Below are 24,053 nucleotides of genomic sequence, written 5' to 3' on the forward strand. Positions count from 1 at the left end.
ATTATGGTAAAATTGTGCTTGCGTTTAAGGAAAGTTAGTTATTTCCTAGTTGGCCACACTGATAGTTATGTCACTTCGCCTGCTGTATACATTTATATAAACTTGTCCGATTTCAGTGACCTTCCATAAAAATATTCTACAGAATTTGTTTATTTCGTTTTTGTCGATACGAACAAATGATCGCTTTATTAAAAAAAATTCATTATTAACTTTAGAACATCATGTATTATGAATTTTATTGCAAAATTATAAAACAGGTTTCATTAAGACTTAATTTGAGAAGCCAAAACAAACAAAACATATTTTGGGAAATTTGTGGCAGACCAGACGTAGCTTTATCGCAATAAATATTGACACTAAAACTTCAAGGTCGATGCTGATAAGATAATATAAACTATAACAATCACACGACAAAGATACAACACCACAGGAACTCGGCAAGAATAAGACATTGTCAATCTACGTCGGCAGTAAACACTAGCTGATTGCAAAATATTCTTCGATAAGAGTGTGGAATGAGTGGAAAACTTTCGCATAGTAAATGGCGATGCAAGTCGTACCTATTGATTGATAAATATTGCAATGCAAATAGCCGCTGAGGAGTAAACGTTAGAGACGTATTAAGTTGAAACCTTAACAAGGATGAAGTGGAGATGTGAGCGCGCTACACGTCTGACTGGCAATGGCGGCTAGATCGGCGCGGGAGTCAAGGCCGGGCTGGTGGCGCGGTTATGTAATCGCTGAGGACAGCGGGGGACGCTACCGCTAATTTTAGCAGATCTCGAAAACAAAACGCAACTGAGGCATCGAACGCAATGCCCGGCATTTAGACACTGATGCTGCTTCGAAATTTATAGCCGTATAATCTAGAGAAAAATAACACAATGCATTAATTCGACATCGCGATACCATTATTAAGAGTTAAAAATTTCAATGGCAATAGTTCTGAGTGGGACTGGAAATAATAACGCCGCGAGCATGCAAATGTAGCACCTATTGTTTCATTGATAAATCGATGCAAGGTAGAAACTTCATACTGGAATATGTGTTTGTGCATAAAATTGAACACTATACGATTCTTGGAACATTTACAAATTGTATTTAAACTAAATAAAACTTTACGAACGTAACGCATTAGATAACTACATGCCATGCGGGCAACACAACATTAACACTGTCAATCATTATAATATTTCACTATTTCGTTCACTAAATCACTGTCACAATAAAAAACGTCACTTATTCTTACCATTTTGGTGGATTTCAAGAGCGGAATTTTAACGTTGAACAAACGTGGATTTGTTTTGAGGGCCGGCGTCTCTTACGAAAGTGAACAGCTGATCGAGTTTTGGAGTTGCGTTAAGCGGGCGGCCGGCGAGGTGTACGCATAGGGTGTACGCTCGGTATGAAGTCTGTGGCGCGAATGATACGCGGGTCGCGATTGGCGGCGACGGCGGCGCACTCGTGACGTGACCAACAAACACACACTGCACAGCGAAGCAAAGCGCGATGATAAATAACCGAGGGTTACCGCTTCGTTCATTCGACGGCCACACGGCGAGATAAGAAAGTTCCAATACACCGGTGGTTTAACTTGATCACGATCGGCTTGAAATGGTATCAGTAACATGCGTAGTGATTGTCACTCGTATTTATGGGCCACTAGATAAACATTATGACTACTCATTACGGCCGGCTGATAATATATCATTAGAAATAAATGTTTTTGCATAGCGACACAACAGACAGTAAGGCAATGTAAATTTTGTCGATGCCAAATGTATGATACGAGTTGGCAATTTAACATTCAATGTAAACATTAAAAACAAACAAGTGAATAAACCAGACTTTAAAAAAACATTTTTTTTCCTCATAGTAGTGTACCTACTTACCTATTGGCTCTTTTCAAACACGGAAATTTTACGTCTACCTCTGCTCACTAACATTTCAAGAAATAAGCTCATTTCAATAATTTAAATAATTAAATGCAAATACTTTTCAAAAAGGGCAATGATCGAATGTTAATTAACGATAAACGTCATACATTCCGTCTATTAACACAAAAGTAAGTAACAAACAAAAACCTGTTAATACCCGATTTGGAAGCGGCGTGGCTAGCAACTGTAGCGAATTTTATGCGCATCATATATAAATATTCAACTCAATATCGTATATTTAAACAAGATATTGTGCATTACAATAAATAAATACTAACACAAATCCGACCTACTGTAGTACCTACTGAGAATAATTTGTAAAGCAAAATGTAAACGTATTTAAACTAGTTGTAATTAAACACCTAGGGAAAGCGTTTTTAGTATTGGTGAATTTATGGACAGAGTGATATGAGAGTTTTTTTAATGTTCCGTTGCCTGTATTCATTAATGGAGTTATGCTAACATAAAGAGCAGATCGTTGCAAGAAGCAAAGAACTAGAACGTTCGAGAATTGGTTTATATCGTACCTTAGTGTAATACCGTTCAATCCATCACAAACGACACACGATATGATCGACTGAAGCCACGTTGTTCCACAATTTAGCCGCGTAATTCAACACCGTGCTCTAATGGACCCTGAGTACTTGCGACTACGGAGAAACCTACAACTAATACATTATGATTTATAACGCGCAGATAAAAATACCAATGAAGACTTCCAACTTGTTGAATTCACAAATAGATTCGCGGATTATCTTACGTATAACGTAACTTACTGAAATTGCTAAGACAAGATATTAAACTGAAGTCGAGCGTTAGCCTGTACAGCGAAAACTGTGATGAATAACAGTCCTTTCAAGAGTTAGAAGCATGCGCGGTTGATGATATCACAGGTCGAAATTTATGACGAAATAATCATGCAACAAAGGTAGTCACACAGAGCTGGGATATTGAAGTTATTATGTCCTTATTGTGTGAAATTTATTCAAACATTTTTTTTGGGTAATACTTTAAATCGTAAAGTCGTCAGTTTTATTCGGAGAGACAGCAAGTGGAAAGATAGTTAATCATCGGAACGAGTTCAAATTAGTTATTGCTCAAGGTCGTAAGCATAAATTATGCAAGTAAAATGACATAATGTTAGAATGAATACATCTATAATAAGTCTCTTATAAAGGACCAGTATTGCATAAAACGGCGCAGTGTTCGTGATTGCAAATCATTATACAATCAGCGACGGCATTCTTGGTCCAGTCATTGACCCGTAGTTCCACCCCGTTTTTGATCCTCCTGCCGAGCCCGCCAGCTACGTGACTCTTACAACGTTTTACATTAGCTACTGCGCTTTAAACGTCATTGCTTGCAATTCAACATTAAATATTTGATTTCATCATAGCACCGACAACGTAACTAGATCCGGTTGTGCTTTTAACGACAGGCAATTTTCCGATCCTTGGGTGATTATAGACAGTGATGTTTGTATTACAGTGAAAGAAAATCTAGAGTGTTAATAAGGAAAGAAAAAACATACAAAATAGCTATTATGCTAAGTAATGCAAAAGTATATTATAATATTGAAAGACGCCTATTTAAAAAGTATAATAACTATGACTTCACTTTCGTTTAAATTGATATCAGTGGTGACAAGACAGAAAAGGTGTCGAAAAATTTGTTGATAGTAACGTAGCTAAGCGAAGTATTGATAAAAACTCCACCGCGATGTGTCACTGCCTTACTTCGATCGTAGCTCGAATTCGGATAACGTGTTAAATAAGGATAATTACTGAACACCGCAGACGACTCACACGAGTTTAGTTTACGTGACCGTCCACACGAAGGTGTTATCGACTACCAAGAAAGGAGAACGGTGTTTTAAGTACGCCGGTGAATGATGTAAAAAAAATATTGATCGCACCGCCGGAACCAGCTCAGACAAGACTCGAATGTCAACCAAGATGTCAACCAAGACAAAGCAACGGTATCGTTGTATTGTGTATGATAAATCATCACAGTGCATCGTGAAGGCAGTGGTGAATAAAATCATTTTTGAAGGAAAACGTCTATTGAACTCATACGACTTGAAATATGGATAAAGACATTATATTTCAAGTAAGTACTCATAAATGTGATATTTTTGCTCAATAGCCATACTATTGTATATATGTATATATGTATATATATATATATATATATATATATATATATATATATATATATATATATATATATATATATATATATATATATAATAGTATGGCTATTGAGCAAAAGCATCACATCTATGAGTATGCATTCGACTGTTCTTATTTGGAAAATATTTTCATTTCAGTTTGAATTATAATGCGTGGGTTACATAATAGCCATGTTAAGACTCGGCTCGTCTGGAAAATAAAATATCGAGCATGAATGCTCGGTTTTCTGGGTCAAATGAAAGAAAATCTCTAAAAGGTGACAAACTCCACACAAATAGAAGTTTTAACACAAAAATCTGAGTATAAGTTGGAACGGCGGGTTAACAGACCAATGGAGGAGATCTAGTCAGAGTCATACATCCATCAATTCCATTCCATGCACGATGCAATACTTACGAAAGCTATATTTACAATAAAACATAATTTTTACAGACATAGACAATTAACATAATTCATAACTTCTAAATACATATTTGTATTAAAATTGGTACTATACGTACCTATTCCAAAACTAATATTCTCATATATATGTTAGATAGGTAGCAACAAAATACTGATTTTGTTTCACATGAGCACATTTGCTGATAGAGACAATGTAATGAAATATATAAATTTACGAGCAAATGCACTGGGTAGGTATTCATTTAGTAAAGCATCAGATTGCGGATTCCATAACAGTTTGTAAATAGTTTTAGATTCACCGCTGTAGCCTCAGTGCTCACCCAGGACAATAACCGGAATACACCCACGCCCCTCATTCAACTTGAAACTGCAACGCTCCACTATGTACGTAGTCGGTAGAGTTCAGGTTAACGACCTCGGGGGGAGGCTGCACTACACCCGTTTGCGAAAACCAACGACCGCCAAGCTTCTAGGTATCCTTAATGCATACATTATATAAGCTTTTTAATATCAACGGGGCAAAAGCTAATTATTTAAAATATTGTAGTACAAGAATCTCTTGGTAAGGAAATTTTATTTAAAATTTTTACCTTACCTTTGTGTAACATTACTGCTTCTGTGATATCGTTATAATGGTTTATTTTAACTTTTACTTTGCATTATATGTATTTTTATAGAAGTCAACAAAAATGTTTGATGAACGATTACTTGAAATAAGCCTTAAGATGATAGGAATTTGTATTAGCATCACTTGAGATATTGAAATACAATGCCATGTGAGAAACTAATAGCATTACCTAGCAAAATATAGGACAACCATCTGATTTAATAAAACACCTAATACTATACTGGATAGCACCAATAAAATGTTTTACGATCCCAAGCATTATAAGTAGGTAGATAGCTAATATCCGAAGAATGAAAACAATAACGTTGTTTGTGTGCTGTCCTTAATAGGAGCTTCCGATCCTATACTAATATAACATTCGTTTCACGAAATAAATTCTAAAAACATGGTTCGACGGACTGAACGATATGAAATTATAACTGGATATATATACCGAAGTCATCATATCTTGAAATATCGAATAACTAGATCGGTGTAAGAGTGGATTGAAATTTATTCGTTCGAACAATGAATACTGATTACCGTACCGAGCGGTGGCCCGTATTGTTCCATTTACATCTAAATTGTTATAAATTTTGTCCTTCACGTCTATTATTGTCTATGTGCGAAGAAATCTTGCCGCAAACAATCTTCGGACAATGCCTCTCTCAGTGGGAAATATTGAAAGTTAAGTAATAACTAGAATAAAATTGTACTGAGATTGTTGCTCGTAAGATTAGACTCGCCAAAGACTCGAAGTCTAATAATAGTACAAGCGACACTCGCCGGCCCTTCGAATGCATTCGCTGAGTCACGTGGGCGCATTCACATTGACCCACATGTGTGATAATTAACATGTTGACCACACGATTTCGTCCAGGTGCAATCGATACTGTGATCATATATCTATAAACCGTGTCAATAATATCAACATTGTTAACAGAGCACAATGATATAAAAGATTTTTACAGCAATTATTTTTCTAATCCACATAGTATAGAAACATATTTTTTTATAAATATTTTTACATTAAGATAAGTATTCCAGCATTAGAGGCATCGGAACAGGCCGTATGCTAATATTTCGTGACGATTACAAAGCGTCTAAAGCGGCGAAAGTAAAATTAAGTTTGAGAAATTTCTGCCGCCTTCAATTATATACTTCATCAACTGACAGGCCTATGGATGGCGACATAATGAAGTTGTTTAATTAAAACAACAATTTGGAGTCCCAGCAGTATTTGAACGTCTAAATACTAATTTCTATAAATAGTTGTTTGTGTTATGAATTTTATTATATTACTGCTTGACCCGGCAAACGCTGTTCTGCCTTTCTCTTATAATTTAAGGGTACGAAAAATAGATGTTGGCCGATTCTCAAAACTAACCGATATGCACACAAAATTTCATGAGAATTGATCCAGCCGTTTCGGAGGAGTATAGTAACCATCATTGTGACACGACGAATTTTTTATATATAGAGAAGAGATAGTAAAGTTTAAAATTTTAATGAAACTATTAGCATAAGAAAAAACACCGCATAATAACAAATGATTCATGATTGCTTCATTTGTACATACGTCCGTATAATTTGATTTTTCGAAGTGCATATATAAAATTAAACCATAAAACTCTTATGCTCTTACATAATTCATGTAACTCAATGTGTGCAGTGTATTTCTTTTTGGTACAAAAAAACTTTATTTTATTTTATTTTATCTATTTACCGAGTTACTGCCTATATTATGCCTATAGTGATGATGATTACGTATTACAATTTCAATTAGAACACCACAGGAAGGACAGACCTAGCAACCGTTTCACCCGAGATAACCCCCATTGCATCTGACGATATGTGCATTCATTTGCTCTTTTACAATATTATCTAAAGTCAACGCAGATAAGATAAATTTTCCGTTTACCCAATCACAAACAGATTGGTTATGTTACATAAACAATTTAACTTTAGCCTGTGACTAAATCCAGCGTAATGTACGCTGGATTTAGTTACAGGAATTTTAGAATAACCACATTCTATATAGAGGTAAATGGACCATAATATAATATATAAATTGGCGTAACAGGAAAAACAAAATATAAGGATACTTCAATACTTCTGATTGCTTCAGTTTACAGTATTGGATGTAATCGTTTGAGTATAAGAAAACAAACACGAGTTGAGAGAACGCGGAACCTTTGGCATGAGATGTGGTCCTAACGCGCCAATAGTTCGTGTCAAATCTCAAGGCATCATTGTTAGCATCAGGTAAGATGTTACAAAACTCGCGACGTCAATTATTTGAACGAGGCGAGTTCGGATTGAAATTTTATATTCTGAAGCGGTTTCTGACACTTTTCATCAATTCAGTGTTTTCGGAGAAATATTGTTCGCGTGAGCAAATAAACTGAAAACTTAAACATCGCATGAATCATAATAACCCACGTAGTGTACATTTAGGATGCAATGACATTTGTATTCAGAAGTAGGCTAATGAGTGAATGCATGTTTTAATTACATTAGACTTTAATCAACACACTTTTTACATACGCAATATAGCAAAAAAAATGTTTATTTCGAGCGATGAGCAATCACATTTTCACTACGCATACAGTATTATCAATTATCTTATTCACATAATTATCTTTAGGATTGCTATCACAAAATTATTATCGGTTTTACGTATTTCTAATACAAAACGAGACGAAAACGTGAACTAGATAAATCTGGTTCCACCTGTACAAACTATAAATAACGTGGGTGACTCGGCCTTGAACCTTGTTTCCACTTCGGCCAAACTGTACGAACGGAATAGGAAACAACAAAGTGAGAGATTTACGCTTGTTATGAAAGTCAATGTTATGTCAGTTTTGTAGGCTTTTCCTGAGTATGAAATTTACGAGTATTTTGGTGGATGTTCTTGCTGGTTCTAATAACGAAACGGCTTAAAGTACTTGGTGTTCAAAAACATCTTTTATATTCGTCAAACAGCAAAATACTGAAAATTTATGAAGAATTTCGTTATGCATTACCCAAGTACAACATCAGACTTGAAAAAGCAGTACATTTTCCATTACAGCTTTTGTGTGTAGTATAATTTTATTCGTGACCTCTATGTTCGCTGAAAACGTTTCAGTCGCGATGAACAAAAAGCCAAGGGCTGACTATGGGCCATAAACGCGATACGACTCAGAAAGCACTTACACGGGCACTGATAAAGAATTTCGGGAGCGAATATTGCCGAGACCTACCATAGTTGTTACGTTTTTTATATCTTTACGACGCGACGTCGGTGAATAAAAATTGTTATTTTTCACTATTGATTTTAAGCAATTAGCTTGATTGATAAGTCAACAATTGTGCAGATTTTTAGATTTCCATATAATAAATATAGAAATATTATACATAAAATAATAAGTATAAAATTATACTGACAGTATACATGTATTCTAAGAGGAATAAAATAAACTTTTAGACACATATGCCTTAACACGATCAAAGTTTGCAAAACAAAACAAGAACATAGGACAATATGCGCGATGCCACGAAAATATATTCTTATTTGTCGTCTTAACGGGACTACAGGGAAAATTGTAACAGCGTAATGACATCGTGAAAATATGATAAAATGCCAACGTCTTTTTTACCAGAACATAAAACTCGCAAATTTCTGCTCGACTTTAATAAGAAATCTCTTTAGGTACTTAACGTTTACAGAGTGCATCTTTAACTCGGAGTATTGAAGATCTTATCGGATCGTGGGGTGACATAAATTAATATTAATATCAGGCAATCATAATGAAAACAACGTAGGTACTTATTTACTTCGATATTACACCAATTAAAGTCGGAAGCCATAACAAAAATATTTTTGTTCGAGTGTTATGCCGACTTCAAATGTGTTTATATATTTGATATTGTTGAAAATTGTATAATTAATTACTTTATGATTACACACGCTTAGCACCAAGTTATTTTTTTAAATACAATGCGCTAAAATGGTCCGAATGGCATGCTATGTAAGTTCAAATACTATATCCCTAGTGCTCCTAACACAACATTCTTAGTTGAGGTAGTGAGGGTTACGAAACCATAACGAAAATGCTGCTATGAAACATAGCTTGTCATCAACGCCGCTACAATCTGCGAGTTCTAAATTATAATCTAATAAAATTCAGAACGATAAGCAAGAATAAAATTATGGGAGTAAAGTAAAACAAACGACGCTTCAAATCACACCAGGCTGTTGGGCAAATTGTTACATAAGCCGCCGCAGCCCGCGATCAAAGGATTACGAACTGGCTCCCTTTATCGTCCGACCTTATTTCCGAGCCTAAGAGTTTTGCGTTTTTACGAGATCACCAGTCCAAGGGATATCAATTGTCAAGGGAAATGTTTTTTTGGTGAGCCCAATTTTCTGTGGCTTTATGTTACAACAGAGTATTCTTTAATACAACATCACTGTTAACGTTACAGTTACAAAAAGTTACTGAAAATTTATATCTAATAATATTCAATTACATTACGTGTATTAAACACGTATAATATTTTCAACATCAACATGAGGCAATTAATCAATTTTAAGCAAGATTTATGATAACCGTGTTCGCAGAACCACTCGTTTTGATTATAACAAGTTGCTGAAGCGCCTACAAAATTTTACGATCACTCCATCTCTTTTCCAAGTAATATTTCACATTCCGACGCTCGCTGATTGGCAGTCAAGCAATAAACTTAATGAAAGAGCTCCTAATAAAGCTACGGGGACTGTACGATCTAGATAAGGAATACGTTCATTAAATACCGTTTATAGGTTACATAATTAAAAGCCATGAGGTAACCGATAGACCATGTAACATAAAAAAAAAAAAATAATTAAAATGGCACTTACCGTCATATCTGAAACGGAGAATATTGTTATTTTGCCGAGATTCGTAAAATTTACCCGACAAAATCTGCCTTGACGTTATGCGGTCAAAATGTACGTCACTATATTCATGGTTCCTTGTTATTTTCCGTCTAAAACTACACCTACCTTATGACGTAGTTGACGCAGACCACGCTGACGGGCTTCTGTTGTTTGTCGGTGATGACTGTTGCTTGGGTTTGAACCCAAGCGTAGCCGCCAGTTTTGGCCAGGAAGCGGTACTGCCGGGTTTCGCATTGTCCCTTCGAGAACACTGCAACAAAAAATATATTTAGTTATTCAAAGAGTCATTTGTGCCTTGAGTAACGAAGCAAATAATTGAAAAGATTGAAACCAAATGATTACCACGTTTAGACAAATTAGATCCGTAGTAAATGATCTGTCGCACTTTATCTGAAATTAATCAAGGGGACCTCGATAGAAGAAAAATGGTCGTCGCTCGTACATTTAGAAAGGGACAGGCAGGGTCGTAATAGCAGAGGCTCTAGCCGAGTTTATTACTTCCAATGTAAGCCGTAAAATCGGATTATAAATGGGTTCTAATACCACTATTAATAACAGGATTTCAAAATATTAATGGCATATATGGATTAACAGCAGGTTGCCGTATCGAAATAGGACAAAACGATTTAAAATGAACTAGTAGTGATGCTTTACTTGGTTCAAATATGTTCGATTGTAAAATTTTCACATGTGATTTAATAGAGAGAAGAATACATAAAAGTCCCCTTTTTATTAGAGAATTTGGTATGTAATTCACCGTCTCGATAACTAACAAAACAACAATTTTACTGTCGTCGATTCACATCCAACGTTTAATTCAGTTGCGTGTCTCATGTTATTACCGCAAAACTGGGCTCCGCTAGAAGCAATCGAATTAAGTTAAGTGAACATTGCTTTCCTTCTAATCGACGAGCAATAGCGCCTTAATGCAAGGCTAATGTCTCTGTCAACTTACAATTATAACTAGGGGAGAGTGCTTTTAATAATAAGCTATTATTTTTGAGCTATTCCAAAGGCTTACTAAATTTCATATATACCTACTCTGAAGGACCGATAACGCTTACTGAGCGAAAAATTTACTAAGTGTATGTTGTGTCATAATTAAAGATCCATATATCACGAAATTCGTGTTATGACTTTCGTGTGAGAAGTATAAAGTAAAATATCTTTCAACTATCAAAATCTTGATCAGATGGCAATACTGTAGCTTTCTTTCATAATTTTAATTGCTTGTAATAAATAACACATCAGGCCAAGTAGAATTAAATTGTTTATTACAACATGCTTCTATGTTTAATCTGATTGAACGAGAAATTAATATAAACAATTGGTCCGATTCAATAATTGCAGAAGCAGTTGTTTTGACTTCGTGGGGTTATCGTAAGATTTCAATTCAAGACCAAAATAAATCAATAGCCAAGTATATGTTGCTTGGCTGTTAATAATTTTTTTGCAGTTTTGTGTAAATGAGATTCAAGTGTAATCAATGTTGTGACAAATAAATAATATCAACAACACATATGCGCCTCACAATTCAGTAAGCGAAAACAGAATCGTTCCACGCAAATTAAAACATGTTATATTTGTAAAGGAACTCATCAAAAAATAATTCGAAAGATAAAAATAATACTCGAGCGACATTCTTATCATAATTCACGATATGATTATGTCACTACAGATAACATAAACCACTCGAGTGGTTCATTGAACTGCCGTCAGTCAATTGGACTACGATAATTTGAATATACAATTATTATTGCATTTTTTGTTCAACAAACTGCTCGCCCAGGCTCCGCACGAGACTTTTTAGTTTTTAAGTCTTTTATCTTAATCATAGTGGAGATACGATCGTATGTAAAAGTGATAAGTGATGTAAGCAGCAACAACAATTTTATTTTATAGACGTCCATTATATTCCGCTTATATTATACTTGGAATTCCAGTTTGATTTGACTTTGAAACCCGGTATCGCGTCAAGCCGACACCGGTCTTCATTCCTAATAAGAACTTTTTGAAAGTGGTGGACAACTTGGAAGAGAATTTAGCTAGCAATCCTTTAGTTGGTTCTACATAGTACGTTCACCAGCAGTGAGGTCATTCATTAAAGGAAATTGTTTTAATAATATCGAGGTGGAATTTTCGCGATGGCGAATGTTTACGATACAACAGGAACTTGGGAAGCATAAAAACAAAAATTGGGTTAAAACTCTTGGAAATAACTGCTGCAGTATTTTTAAACGGAATTGCAAATAAACCTGCATTACAACGACAGGCGAAATGGCAATCACATTTGAAGTGTAATTATTCTGGCAAAAATTAAACGTACATTTTTATATGTTTTTCACAGAGAATAAATGAATTTCATACCGTGTAATTAAATTAAAATTAACGTTACCGAAGAACTCACTAACTCACTATGCCTAAATGTTGGATCTAGATGCGTCGTTTTAGAATGAATAATGAATAATGATGATAAATATAAATAGACACATAATAGGTAAGAATAATTAAATTTTCATCATATTAACGTATCCCAAAGTTTCAACGCTTATGAATGAATTGGCTTGCATCCAGTAGGTATCATGAATAATGAAGGGTTTCAGCAAAATGGCCTATGAGATGCGTTGGCGGATATAACTGCCTTGATATAAATTTAAACAGTTTATATATATCATCACAATCTTTAGAAGGCACAATATATTATGTTTATATAATGCTATTTCATTTCGTTATTGATGATGATACAATATTTTTTTCTAAAGTGATGAATAAATAAAATTGTATTAATAAGCAATTAAACTTTCAAAGGAGCTTCACTATGCGACCATTTCGTCCACACGACTTACTGATTCGAAACAAAGCTACCCTTTAGTTTAATTGATGTCTCGCTAATAGTCCGAATTTAAGGATTGGAGACGCAATGAATCAAGCTGACGACGGACGACATAACATTAAAACATCTACCAAATTGCTCTACAAATTAATTACTTTATTCATTTCGTTTCGTTTTCGTTTACTTTTAAATGAATCGAAGTAACAGTACTGTTTGCAATTTTAGGATATCATACTTTAGCGGTTTAGACATTATGAAAACATCTAATGTTGGAAATTTGCAAAACTCCCAAGAATTTACATCGATAGGAGAATTGAATGATAAAGCCAGTGTAGTTAATAAGTTTGAGGGCCGGAGGTCGATAGTAGATACATATTTCATCTTTCTCTTCCTATATTTAATCCCAACAATGCTCGCAACTAAATCTTATGTCTCAAACGTTTACCATTCCAAGACGCGTATGATCATTCACCCTACGGAGACATAAAAAATCCGAGATATATTAGAACCCGCTACGACACAATAATTTTGAGCGCTCGTAAAATAAAATTTACCACTTGTTATTCTCCTCCGAAACGAGGCTTCATGCCTTTAGAGTGGTCTATTGCTCATTAACGAACGCGACAAAAACTCTGTATTAGTTATGGTACCAGATATTTCATAACGTTAGTTGATTAGTTCAGTAGTTGTTGGAAGTTTAAGTGTGGAAATTCGAAATATAATTTTAGTATTTAATTACAATTCACAGAATAAATTATACACGGTACATATATATGATTTGCATAGAATGAGGTTTGTAGTAAGTTAGTATCATTATTATGTGAATATGATAGATAAATATTTCAAAGTCGAGAGAAGAGAATCAGTAGAAAACTTCGATCAGTGACATGTTATTAATAATTGAAAGTATTAAAGATATGAAACCGAAATAATAATATTTCATTATGAATTAGCATCGTGCAACTATTTAGTGTACATCTTAAACAAGAGAACTGATTTTTTTTATACCTTTTGTTGCTAAGGCAATATAAAATGGCACTCAAATCGATTGCCAGTTTCCAATAAATGTGTAAAAACATCTTTATATCATTATCCTTGTATTACTATTGACACAAATATTAACAGAATATCACATATGTTTTCAGATCCATTTAAATCACACCCAATCGGATCGAATGCACAGCCTCATTTCCAGAAATCAGTTGTAAAACAACAAACTCATTTCAAGGCAAATTGAATTCAGCACAGAGACATTATTTTATTTTAAGTAAAGCAATGCAATGCTTTCGAGAACGTTTTACGTCGTCGAGTGTCGAAATTACAATTCAAGGGACGAACTGTTTGATGAAAACCTTCCGGGGGTTTGTCATAAAGCCAGATAACTGAGATAAAACAACCCCGCTTTGTGAAGCTTAGGGCAAATTCAGTTCATTGTACTATATACAAAATACTAGCCGCTCCATCCGGCTCCGCCCAGTTTAGTCCCGGATAAAAAAAGGAAACAGCCTATGTCATAGAGGAAAATGTAGCTTACTAACAATGTAAGAATTTTTTAAAATCAGTCCAGTAGTTTTCGTATGTAAACATTATAAACAAACATAGAAAAACACAATTTGCTGCAAAAAATATTAGTTTAGATAATTAATGTACGTTTAAAAGAAATTCGTTATATTTATCACTTATAACCCAAGAACGACTGAACCGTTTATTAGATTTTCCCCGCATTATAACTTTTATCAAGTATACTAGGGCGGAGCCGGGGCGAACACGTAGTTATTCATAAACATTGTACACGCTATAAACTAATAAATGCAACAGCGCATAGTTTTAACCTCAAGACAATTACGGCTTTCAATATTTAAACAGTGATTTATTTTTATAGTACCTACTACCTACGTATCAAGATTACTACGTATGTATATAGTTTATGTAGTCATGCAGACCCGAGCTCAGCATATTTCGTACAATACTATTTTATTAGGCTATTTCAAATTGCATCTTGTATTTCAACGACAAATAGTTTGAGATTGATGTTCCAAATAAACATTTAATTTAAATAAATAACTGAAATTAATATCATTTGATATTAATACTTGATGCAAGAACTAGTAGCTAGAATCATTTATAATGTAGGTACTAGTTTTCCGCCCGCAGCTTTGCCCGCGAAGTCAAAGGAAAAAATAGCCAGTTCAGTGGTTGTGGGATTTCTGGGTTAAAAATATGTCAATTCTCGCTTCTTAAACTATCTTCGCAAAATTCTGCAATTCGGCAATTTTTATCACAGTACAAAATTCCTAAGATTAGCGCGAACAAGCAAACAAACAAACTCTTCAACATTATATATTAATATAGATAAATGTTTAATCAATTAATGGCCATAATTAAATACTTAGCAAATTCGACGAAACTTCAAATTAGAAGAATTACGCAAAATGCATTAGTTTAAATTCATACATTACTATGAAACGTATATTTCATAATGGTTATGTACGCGTTAACAATTCTTGACTTGTGCGTGTAAGTTGTGTCACTAAACACGCAAGGTTGCAAGTCATCCCGAAAACCCACGCAAACATACAATTTCCTATTAAAAAGGACCCCGAGTCGAATTTGAATAAACCTTTTGAAACTGGAATGTGGATAATGCCAGCTACATACCGCCGGACACGTATTCTATTCAAACGATTTACATTCGAATATCACAAAGAAAAAATATTGACCGACTCACTAGGTACGGCGCGATAGCGTTTGTTCGGACGGTTCGTTTATTTTCTCTGCGTAATGTTGTCAGTCATAAAATGTCAGTCAGAAATAAAATTCATTTGCACAGGGACAGCTTTAGCTCTCTGGCTTAACGCGAAGAGGGTGAGTAAATAAAATCTCTTGGATAAACTTGTGTCCAGGTTCAACGAACCCGCACAATGAGCGTTCATGTTAAATTCATCTGTAACGTGAGCCGAGCAGCCGAGCGTTTCCAAAATAGCAAATCCGATATGACTTATATTTCAGTTTCCACTGTGTATTTACATAATCGTACAATTTTCTATAGCCCCGATGTCCGTCAATATCACTCGCATCATACACGTTCACGTGTTTTGAAGCGATATTATATAAACGCCATTTGACGTAGTAAACACTTGTACCTATAATTAGCCATTTTTATGAATAACGAGGCACGATCAGATGGAGTTTCTATGACATATTATAAACATTATGTAAATCTATACTATGAAAAAAATAACTTTCTGAGGAAGGTATATAATCGGTGCCTCAAAATGAAATGAAATTAATTATGTAAATTTATAGAGGTATGAACCAGGTAATTATAAGATTGAATTATGACTATAATATAGAAGAATGATAAATTATGGATACTAAAAAATCCTACTTAAATGATTAAAATGAAACTTTACAATAATATTGCTTATATATCAGCAATCAGAAAAGATATGAAGTATATAAATAAAATATTTTCTACCGTGGGTTCGTCCACGGGTGAAACCGCGCAGCGCAACAACTCAAAGTTCTTTGTTTTGAATATTTATTGAACGATAAATTTACGTTTTCATAAAAAATACAAGACACTAAATGATATCAACTACAAGTAACGTTCTAGAAAATATATCTTGAACTCTGAAATTGGAGTAATAGCTGTAATGTCTTTAAAATTACTCAGAAATATTTTATGAAAAGGGAAACCTTCCAAATTGGAGTACAGTTTTATACATCAACAAAGTAAATGAAGCTTTTTCATAACTAAGCATATAATATATTTTAGATAATAATTATATGTTCAGCATTAAAATAAAACCCACTTTGTGTTGTCAGAAATTTTGAATTAGAAATTTGTATAAAATTTAACTAGTCAAACCCTTTCATGAAATAGATACCCACATAGAGGGAGTTGTGAAAATACATACCTATATTAAATCTGACATATTATGGCGTTTTCCTTCTTGAACCCTTATCATCAAACATAGCTAAGAATAAAGGAAAGGAAAATATCAAAAAAGAAGGTATACAGACAAACAGACAGACATCGACGACCAACTTTAAAACGTCTGGGTTTAAACACTATATTCACAAGCGTGTACTACACTTTCTAGCATAGCAATAGCATGTTAATAAAAATACCATTGCAATTACATACGTTCAACACCAATTGTTTTTATAAATTCGCGTCGGCGCCAATTGAAATGCAAACACGCAAAGCCGGTGTGACTTCTGTATCGGTCATTTATTTGTGTAATCAACAACATAATATTGTAGATTATTCGTTCAAGTCCAAGGCAACGAAATCGTCTTGCTATTTAAAAATAAAACGTAACATTAACATATATCAATCTAATCGGCCCGTTTCAACGCTTCTACAAAAAACACGAAAAGCAATAAGGCTCCATTGCGCTTTTTAATCTTGAACGCTTCTATGGATTTATTGTCGCACTTTCGCAAGTCTATGCTATAGTTTAAGATCCAATAAAGCATTCTTTACACGGACAGACGCTCAAAGATTCATAGCAAACAAATTCCCATAGCGTTCCTTTCAACATTCCGCGCAGTGCGAGAAATTTCTACAACTTCGAAACGATTCATTACATCCACAATAAAGAATTTAGTGGTTTTGCCAACATTCGTGGATCCGTACAGACCTGTTGTTAGCTCTCCCTCGTGCAGAGCTGAATATCACGCATTCAACGTGTGATATGAGTATTTGTATTCGGTATCATCGTTACCGTACCTATTTGTTACCGTATCTGGACCAAAATAATCGTAATATAATGACGTTCCAACTTATTCCTTTTATTTACTATTTAATGATTTAATAGCTTATTTAAGTGAATCGATTTAATGTAAATAGATAAACATATAAGCTAAAGGGGTTTTTCTAAGATTAAATATCTTAACACTTTATGAAAATGATAAAATAATCAATCAGATATATATACTATTATATTTTTAATTTTTCAGTATAATACAGTAGATAGATATTTAACCAGCATCATAATATCATAAACTATACTAAGTATAATAAAAGCTTCAATTGCACATTTTTATAAATCAAATTGAAGGGCAGTACTTATCTATTCTATTACTACCAATAATTGTAATTAATTTAAGATGAAGAGTTTGCTTGTTTGAATCTCAACTAACTACTATACCGGTTTAAAAAATTCCATCATACATGTACGTGATATATTATCCCTGAATGCTATAAGGCTATTATATATGAGACACGGGCGAAGCCGCTCGTTCATGCTATAGGTATAATTCTTTATTAAAAGTATTCGTATCACATTTATATCCGTTATCACGGTTATATTTACAAACAACACGCACACCATTCATCTGCCCAGCTGTTCATTGCGTGAGACGTGCCTTGCGACCTCGACCGTGACCCTGAATCTAGTAACATTTTTCACCAAATATAACATCCCGGATTGCGAACGCGGGAATCAAGGATTTTAAATTTTGTTCATACGACGATAAGGTATACATTTGTTTAACTTTTCAGTTCAATATTCAATGTGCAGATGTAGTTCTAACTTCTATAGTCTCTATAGGTACAGATTGGGTTGGTATCTGTATAGGTGTGTAAGTATAAGCTTCATTACCCTATCATTTCTCATAAAAAAAGAAAATGGCTCAATAAAATATGTAACACTTAAATATAAATACAGAGCTGAAAACGTAAACACTTTCACTAATTTCCAAGTGCCGCTTTACCGAAGTCATAAAGCCGATATAATTTACGAGTCCATAATGAAAAATACGTAGGCGTCGCCCAAATTATTTCGCGAGACAAAAATAAATCGAGAAGGCACCTGAATCTTATATATTGAAATGCTTGCGACGGCGGGATCCATAATATCATTGAACCGGAATTGTGTTACCATGAATTGATCGTAATCCAGTTTTAAGCTTCTACGTGTCGATACAAATTTTTGTGTCGGAGATTTTGTAGTATTCTTTATCCGTAACCGAGATGTCGATCGTTAAACTGTACGAGTATCCATATAAACATGTGTGATCTTTGGTTAATTAAGGCAATATTGTTTCAATTGTACATGCCTGTTTGTCAAAGGTAAAGTGCATTTGCGAAGACAAACAAAGGAAGAGAAGATAGGAAGAAGTATTTCCATATATGTATTGCATATCATGTAGGTACATAGATGAAGCACAGTTATAGACAATGTTTGATTAATTACCAACTATATAATGCTAAATACTTATATGAAATTGACAAGGCCATAATTAATAATTATGACATTAACTAAGGAACGATATTAAATAAAAAACGATTAATGATTAATAGATAATTCATGTGCGATTTCTAATTACTGCTCTAATACTATTTTTAAGGCAATGACATAAAAAAAATGATCAACTATTTTTATATATCGGTATAATTGAAACTTTGTAAGTAAGTAAAAAAATATATCAGAAATGCAAAAAATTGTATATAGCAATACACAAATCCTGCACGTGTAAGAGATCCGTATGATAATCGTTAATAAAACTCTTCTTGAATCTATTAACCAGTTTCACAACTTTTGAATATACCTATGTTTTACACTTATGCTCGATTGTAACTTAAAACTACAAATAATGAAAATATACACGTAAAAGTGTATATGGAGAACGAATAAATTGATTTGTTTTTATTATAGCCTCATAAAATTTTAAAGCCATTCATCCGTCGCTTATCGTAAAACAGTCTCGAATTTACTTAATTAATTTTACCTCGAGCACTCGCATGTAAAATGTAAACTGTTAAATAAACAGCTCCTCAGTAAATATTAAAGCTGTACAATTTAATTTCGCCTTCCCAGCAGGGCTGTTTGTTGCATAAAATAACAAAAAGGAGCGGTAACCGCGCGCGACTTGCAAGCCCGTCGCGTCGCGTGTGTATGCTCGAATTAAAAATTAATGCTCCTACATAATTGTGAAGATAATATCGACAACAATTAATGCATTTAAAGTTTACATTTTATTCCTAGTCCCTCCAAGGAGGATTATTTTGTTTATGTCGCTATAAAGTTTAAATGCTATCGACGTCATCTGTAGGTATATTTTCGAGGTAATAACTTCTTTAGACGCATTGAGCATTTTCTGGAAAGGTAAAATGATACGGGGAAAACGATTGGTCATCACCACCATGATGTTATGAAATCGCAAATTTTAAAGAAAAAATTTATAAATTTTCACTGATAACGGCAGTCCATATGACAGCTTATTTGTTTATATTTCGAGAAATGTCAGCGCAATATAATTATACGACTATAGGACATGAAGAGCCTTCAAATGTTCGCTATATAACTGCTCCGATGTACTTAGGTTACCGATAAATATCAAATGACAACGTAAAAACTCCATGTTTCGGCACCATTCACCAACAATTTATTGGGATTTTTTAATGTAATAAAAGCTTTTCGTAAGAGATTCAATATATATCAATATAAGCTATTTGAAATTTAAATTCATATAATAAAGAGTCGTTTTATAACCTTGAATAGAAAAATATTTTTAATTAACAGTAAGAACCATTAAACAGCTATTATGGTGTGATGTAAACGATACGAGAAAACATTAAAAGCAGTACAAAGTTCACGACCCGTTCCCCGTAAAGTCATAACTTGTAGGTTTTATAGGAAAGGCAACTGTGAGTAATAAAACAGACAATAGAAAAAGAGTCGTTCGCAATCAGTACAAGTTGTAACTGACCTGAAACCAAAATAATATTATATTTATAAACACAATGAGGTTGAGTTGCGAAGTTGCTTTTTTATTTGTAATTAAAATTTTTCTTATGAAGTGACACCGCCTATTATGGAGTTATATTTTCAAGGGAATTCAATTAAAAATCAGCAGCCGAGGTATATAAACTTAACAATATCCTATATACGATAAGATATGGAAACCATACTAATAATAAGTAATAATAATACTTCAAGCCATAGTACATATTAAATTTTCCATCATATAGCCACTACTTAATTTATAAGTACTATGCCACGGGACTCCTTCAAATATTTCTTCCGATATATATACAATTAAACCAACAAATTTCAGTTAGGTGTCCATTACCGCTTATCAACAACAAATTACAACCCATAATACACCAAATTAATACCCTTGGCTCGTAACAATATACCCACACGAATTCACCCACGCGACCGAGGGGAGATATTTTATCCACGGTTAGGTAACAAGGTCGGGAAACGTGACGTTCGTAAGAAATTCCCCATATTCCCGCCGGAATATTAAGCGCCCCCCTTATGTTTACAAATTCAATTTGCTACTATTGGCGATAGTTGGATAACTTCTGTATCTGATGTATCTGACAGCGATGTATGTATTTACATACAGGGATTGTTGAAATAACGTTATGAAATTGGCTCGTGACCGAAATATAATTGTGAGTAGTGTCAGATATTGAATGCGAACTTATTTATATCGTTGTTGTTTCTAATTTTTAATTTTCCATGCTCCTATTTATGTCTTACTATTGGATTTTTCAACATAACTCTCTAAAATAATTATCTGCTTCTTTCTTACTGCACCAAGTATAGGTGATTTTGAAATTGAATCCACAACATTCAAACTTGAAACTTATAACATGCTTGTTACTAACATAGCAAAAAAGATTGAAAGAGGCATAATATAATTAAATTAATTAGATTTAATAATGCAGATCTGCACTGTCTAGCTCGAAATGTAGGCGTGACACACGCCATAGTGTGTTAAATTCTGTAATTATATAATGTTCCTACCTACCTTTGGCATATCATAAGTAATTTCGTTTCTGTTTGTATAAATAGAGGACTTTTAAAGCATATGGTCTGTCGTATTTCGTACCTCCCTCGAATGCTAATATCAAAGGTAAAAATAATCGTTAATACTCAAACTCGAACATTTATTCATTCAATTAGACTTCCATTACACAGTTATAACATTTACCACCGGTTCGGAAGGCAGTTTCTGCAGAGAAGAGCCGGCAAGTAGCTCTGTAGTTGCTCTTTTAAAAATACTATTAATTACAATATTTTTTTTATGTAGCAAGAGCTGTTATTACGATAAACAATAGATAATATTTCTTCATATTATATAGGTTATAATAATGTTAAAAGTAAATCCATTTACCATTATTGTGCACAAAAAGTTCGTTATTATAGATGACTTAACAGAAATATAAAGTCATATCGAATCGGGGTGGATGAAATTTCCCAGAGAAAAATTTTAGTAGTTTTGATGAACATGCCTAAACATTTTTATTCGAGTAGCAAGCGAGTGGAGCAACCTACAAAGGTTACTCTATTATATGTAAGAGACGATGTACTTTGTAGAATACAAATCTCGGTCAATAGCAAAGGCTTACTTTGCGTTACGAAACGAGAAACCCGAGGCGTAATAAAAACAAAGATACCACACCCCTAGGCACGTTAGGGATGTCTTTAATTAACTCAAGTCTGAAAACAAGACGTAATAGTTTCTGCTATCGCAGTAGGGCTAAATAACGAATTACGGTTTACGGTATTTTTTTATAAAAATGACGTTCCATTATATAATTTCATTTTTTTGGATGAGTCTGTAGGCGTTTTTCTTCGTTTTAAGAACGACAAATTACATGTACGGCCTTGAAACATTTATGAATTAATCATATATACTTGTGTTTTTGAGTTTAAATACATTTTCATTATATCTAACAAACCCATTTAAATGTTATTTATTGTTTCGTCAAGTATCATGAAAAAAAAACAGCAATTATTGTAGGTGAATACAAAGTATTCAAATAATAATTATAATTTAACCCATATTTCAATTACATTGCCAGCCTCAATATTTCCCTCCTTTACTTTTTAATATACAATTATTCGCTATGCTAATTCCGACCTCATTTTACTTCAACACAATAGAAAACTACTGAATAATTAGCCTAAGATATCGTAAATTTCCCCGAAGTATTTATTGGCATTGAGAAAACTAATAAACGGTAGTTGAGCGAAGAAAAAAAAAATAACAACAGCAGGCATTTCATTGCGCGTGCTATGTGTGGGTGGAATAACAAATAAAGTACAGTTAGATATAATGGCTAAAAGATTGAAATATTGCGCAACTACCAATGACAATGATCACACACGTATTATGGTCAATTGGCAAATTGTTATCGAACACAATATAGAAGGTATGAACTCTTTATGGGGGCTCATTCGCAGTTCACGACTTTTGATTCGCGCTTGTAGTAGTGATACGATATCGCACACATCACAGTTGTACTGATTTTTTATCAGTATTAATTTGGACGCAAGTAATGATAACAAAATGATACGTTATTAAGAGATATGACCTAATTCAGATTTTTTTTGCAACTAACAGATAATTGGTCATTAGAAGTTTTAGAACATTATTTGAGTTCGTTATTTTTGTTATTTTATTCAAAATTGCGTTAGATACTGAACTACAAATACATTTTTATTTCGCATCCCGTGCCTGCCACTAAATACGCGTAAATATTGTAGTATGCTCACATTATTCTGATACATTCAATTTTAGTATTTTTAAAGACCAGAAGGTTAAATATTTTATATTTTTAAAATCAATTTTTTAAGTTATGGTCGATATTTGGGAAGTATTTACTTAGAAAATATATCGACACATTTTAACGCGGTACGGTGAATGACGCGGGTTCGTATCCCGCCTCATAATCTAATTTTTCTATTCTTTTAAATTTAACTATATACATATTTGAAAATTGATAATTTATTTGCATAAATATTTATTTTTTCACATAAAATTTCTGTTTAGAGAGCCAATTTTCACGTTATTTATAGCTGAAATTACATAACAAAACATATTTATATTGTAGTGCGATACAATCAGTGTTCAATTAAATCTAACTAAAAATGGCGGCCGAACGGATGAACTTATGTCATTCATTAAATAATAATCATTTAAGCCTTGAGAATCTTCCAAGTAAACAGACTGCAACTATATTGCAATGTTTGTTTGTTATTAACAAGCAAACATTATATGTACAAACATTATTGTGATATACATTAATATGTATATCACAAAATTAAGGGCAATAAAAACCAAGGTACATATTTACTTTCGTAATAAAGCTGGATTTACAGTGATATATATCATAATGTACTTT

General features: G+C 33.5%; 1 protein-coding gene across 4 annotated transcripts in view; it reads right to left on the reverse strand.

Moving 5' to 3' along the window:
- Positions 1-24,053, reverse strand: part of LOC119828526 — a 56,581-nt gene that overhangs the window by 8,784 nt on the left and 23,744 nt on the right. For all 4 annotated transcript variants that reach the window (XM_038350702.1, XM_038350701.1, XM_038350704.1 and 1 more), the window contains exon 7: positions 10,171-10,315. In XM_038350702.1, the coding sequence (XP_038206630.1) occupies positions 10,171-10,315 (145 nt within the window). The remainder of the gene's footprint in view (positions 1-10,170; positions 10,316-24,053) is intronic.

The sequence above is a fragment of the Zerene cesonia genome, chromosome 8 (genome assembly GCF_012273895.1).
Source record: "Zerene cesonia ecotype Mississippi chromosome 8, Zerene_cesonia_1.1, whole genome shotgun sequence".
In the NCBI taxonomy this organism is placed as follows: domain Eukaryota; kingdom Metazoa; phylum Arthropoda; class Insecta; order Lepidoptera; family Pieridae; genus Zerene; species Zerene cesonia.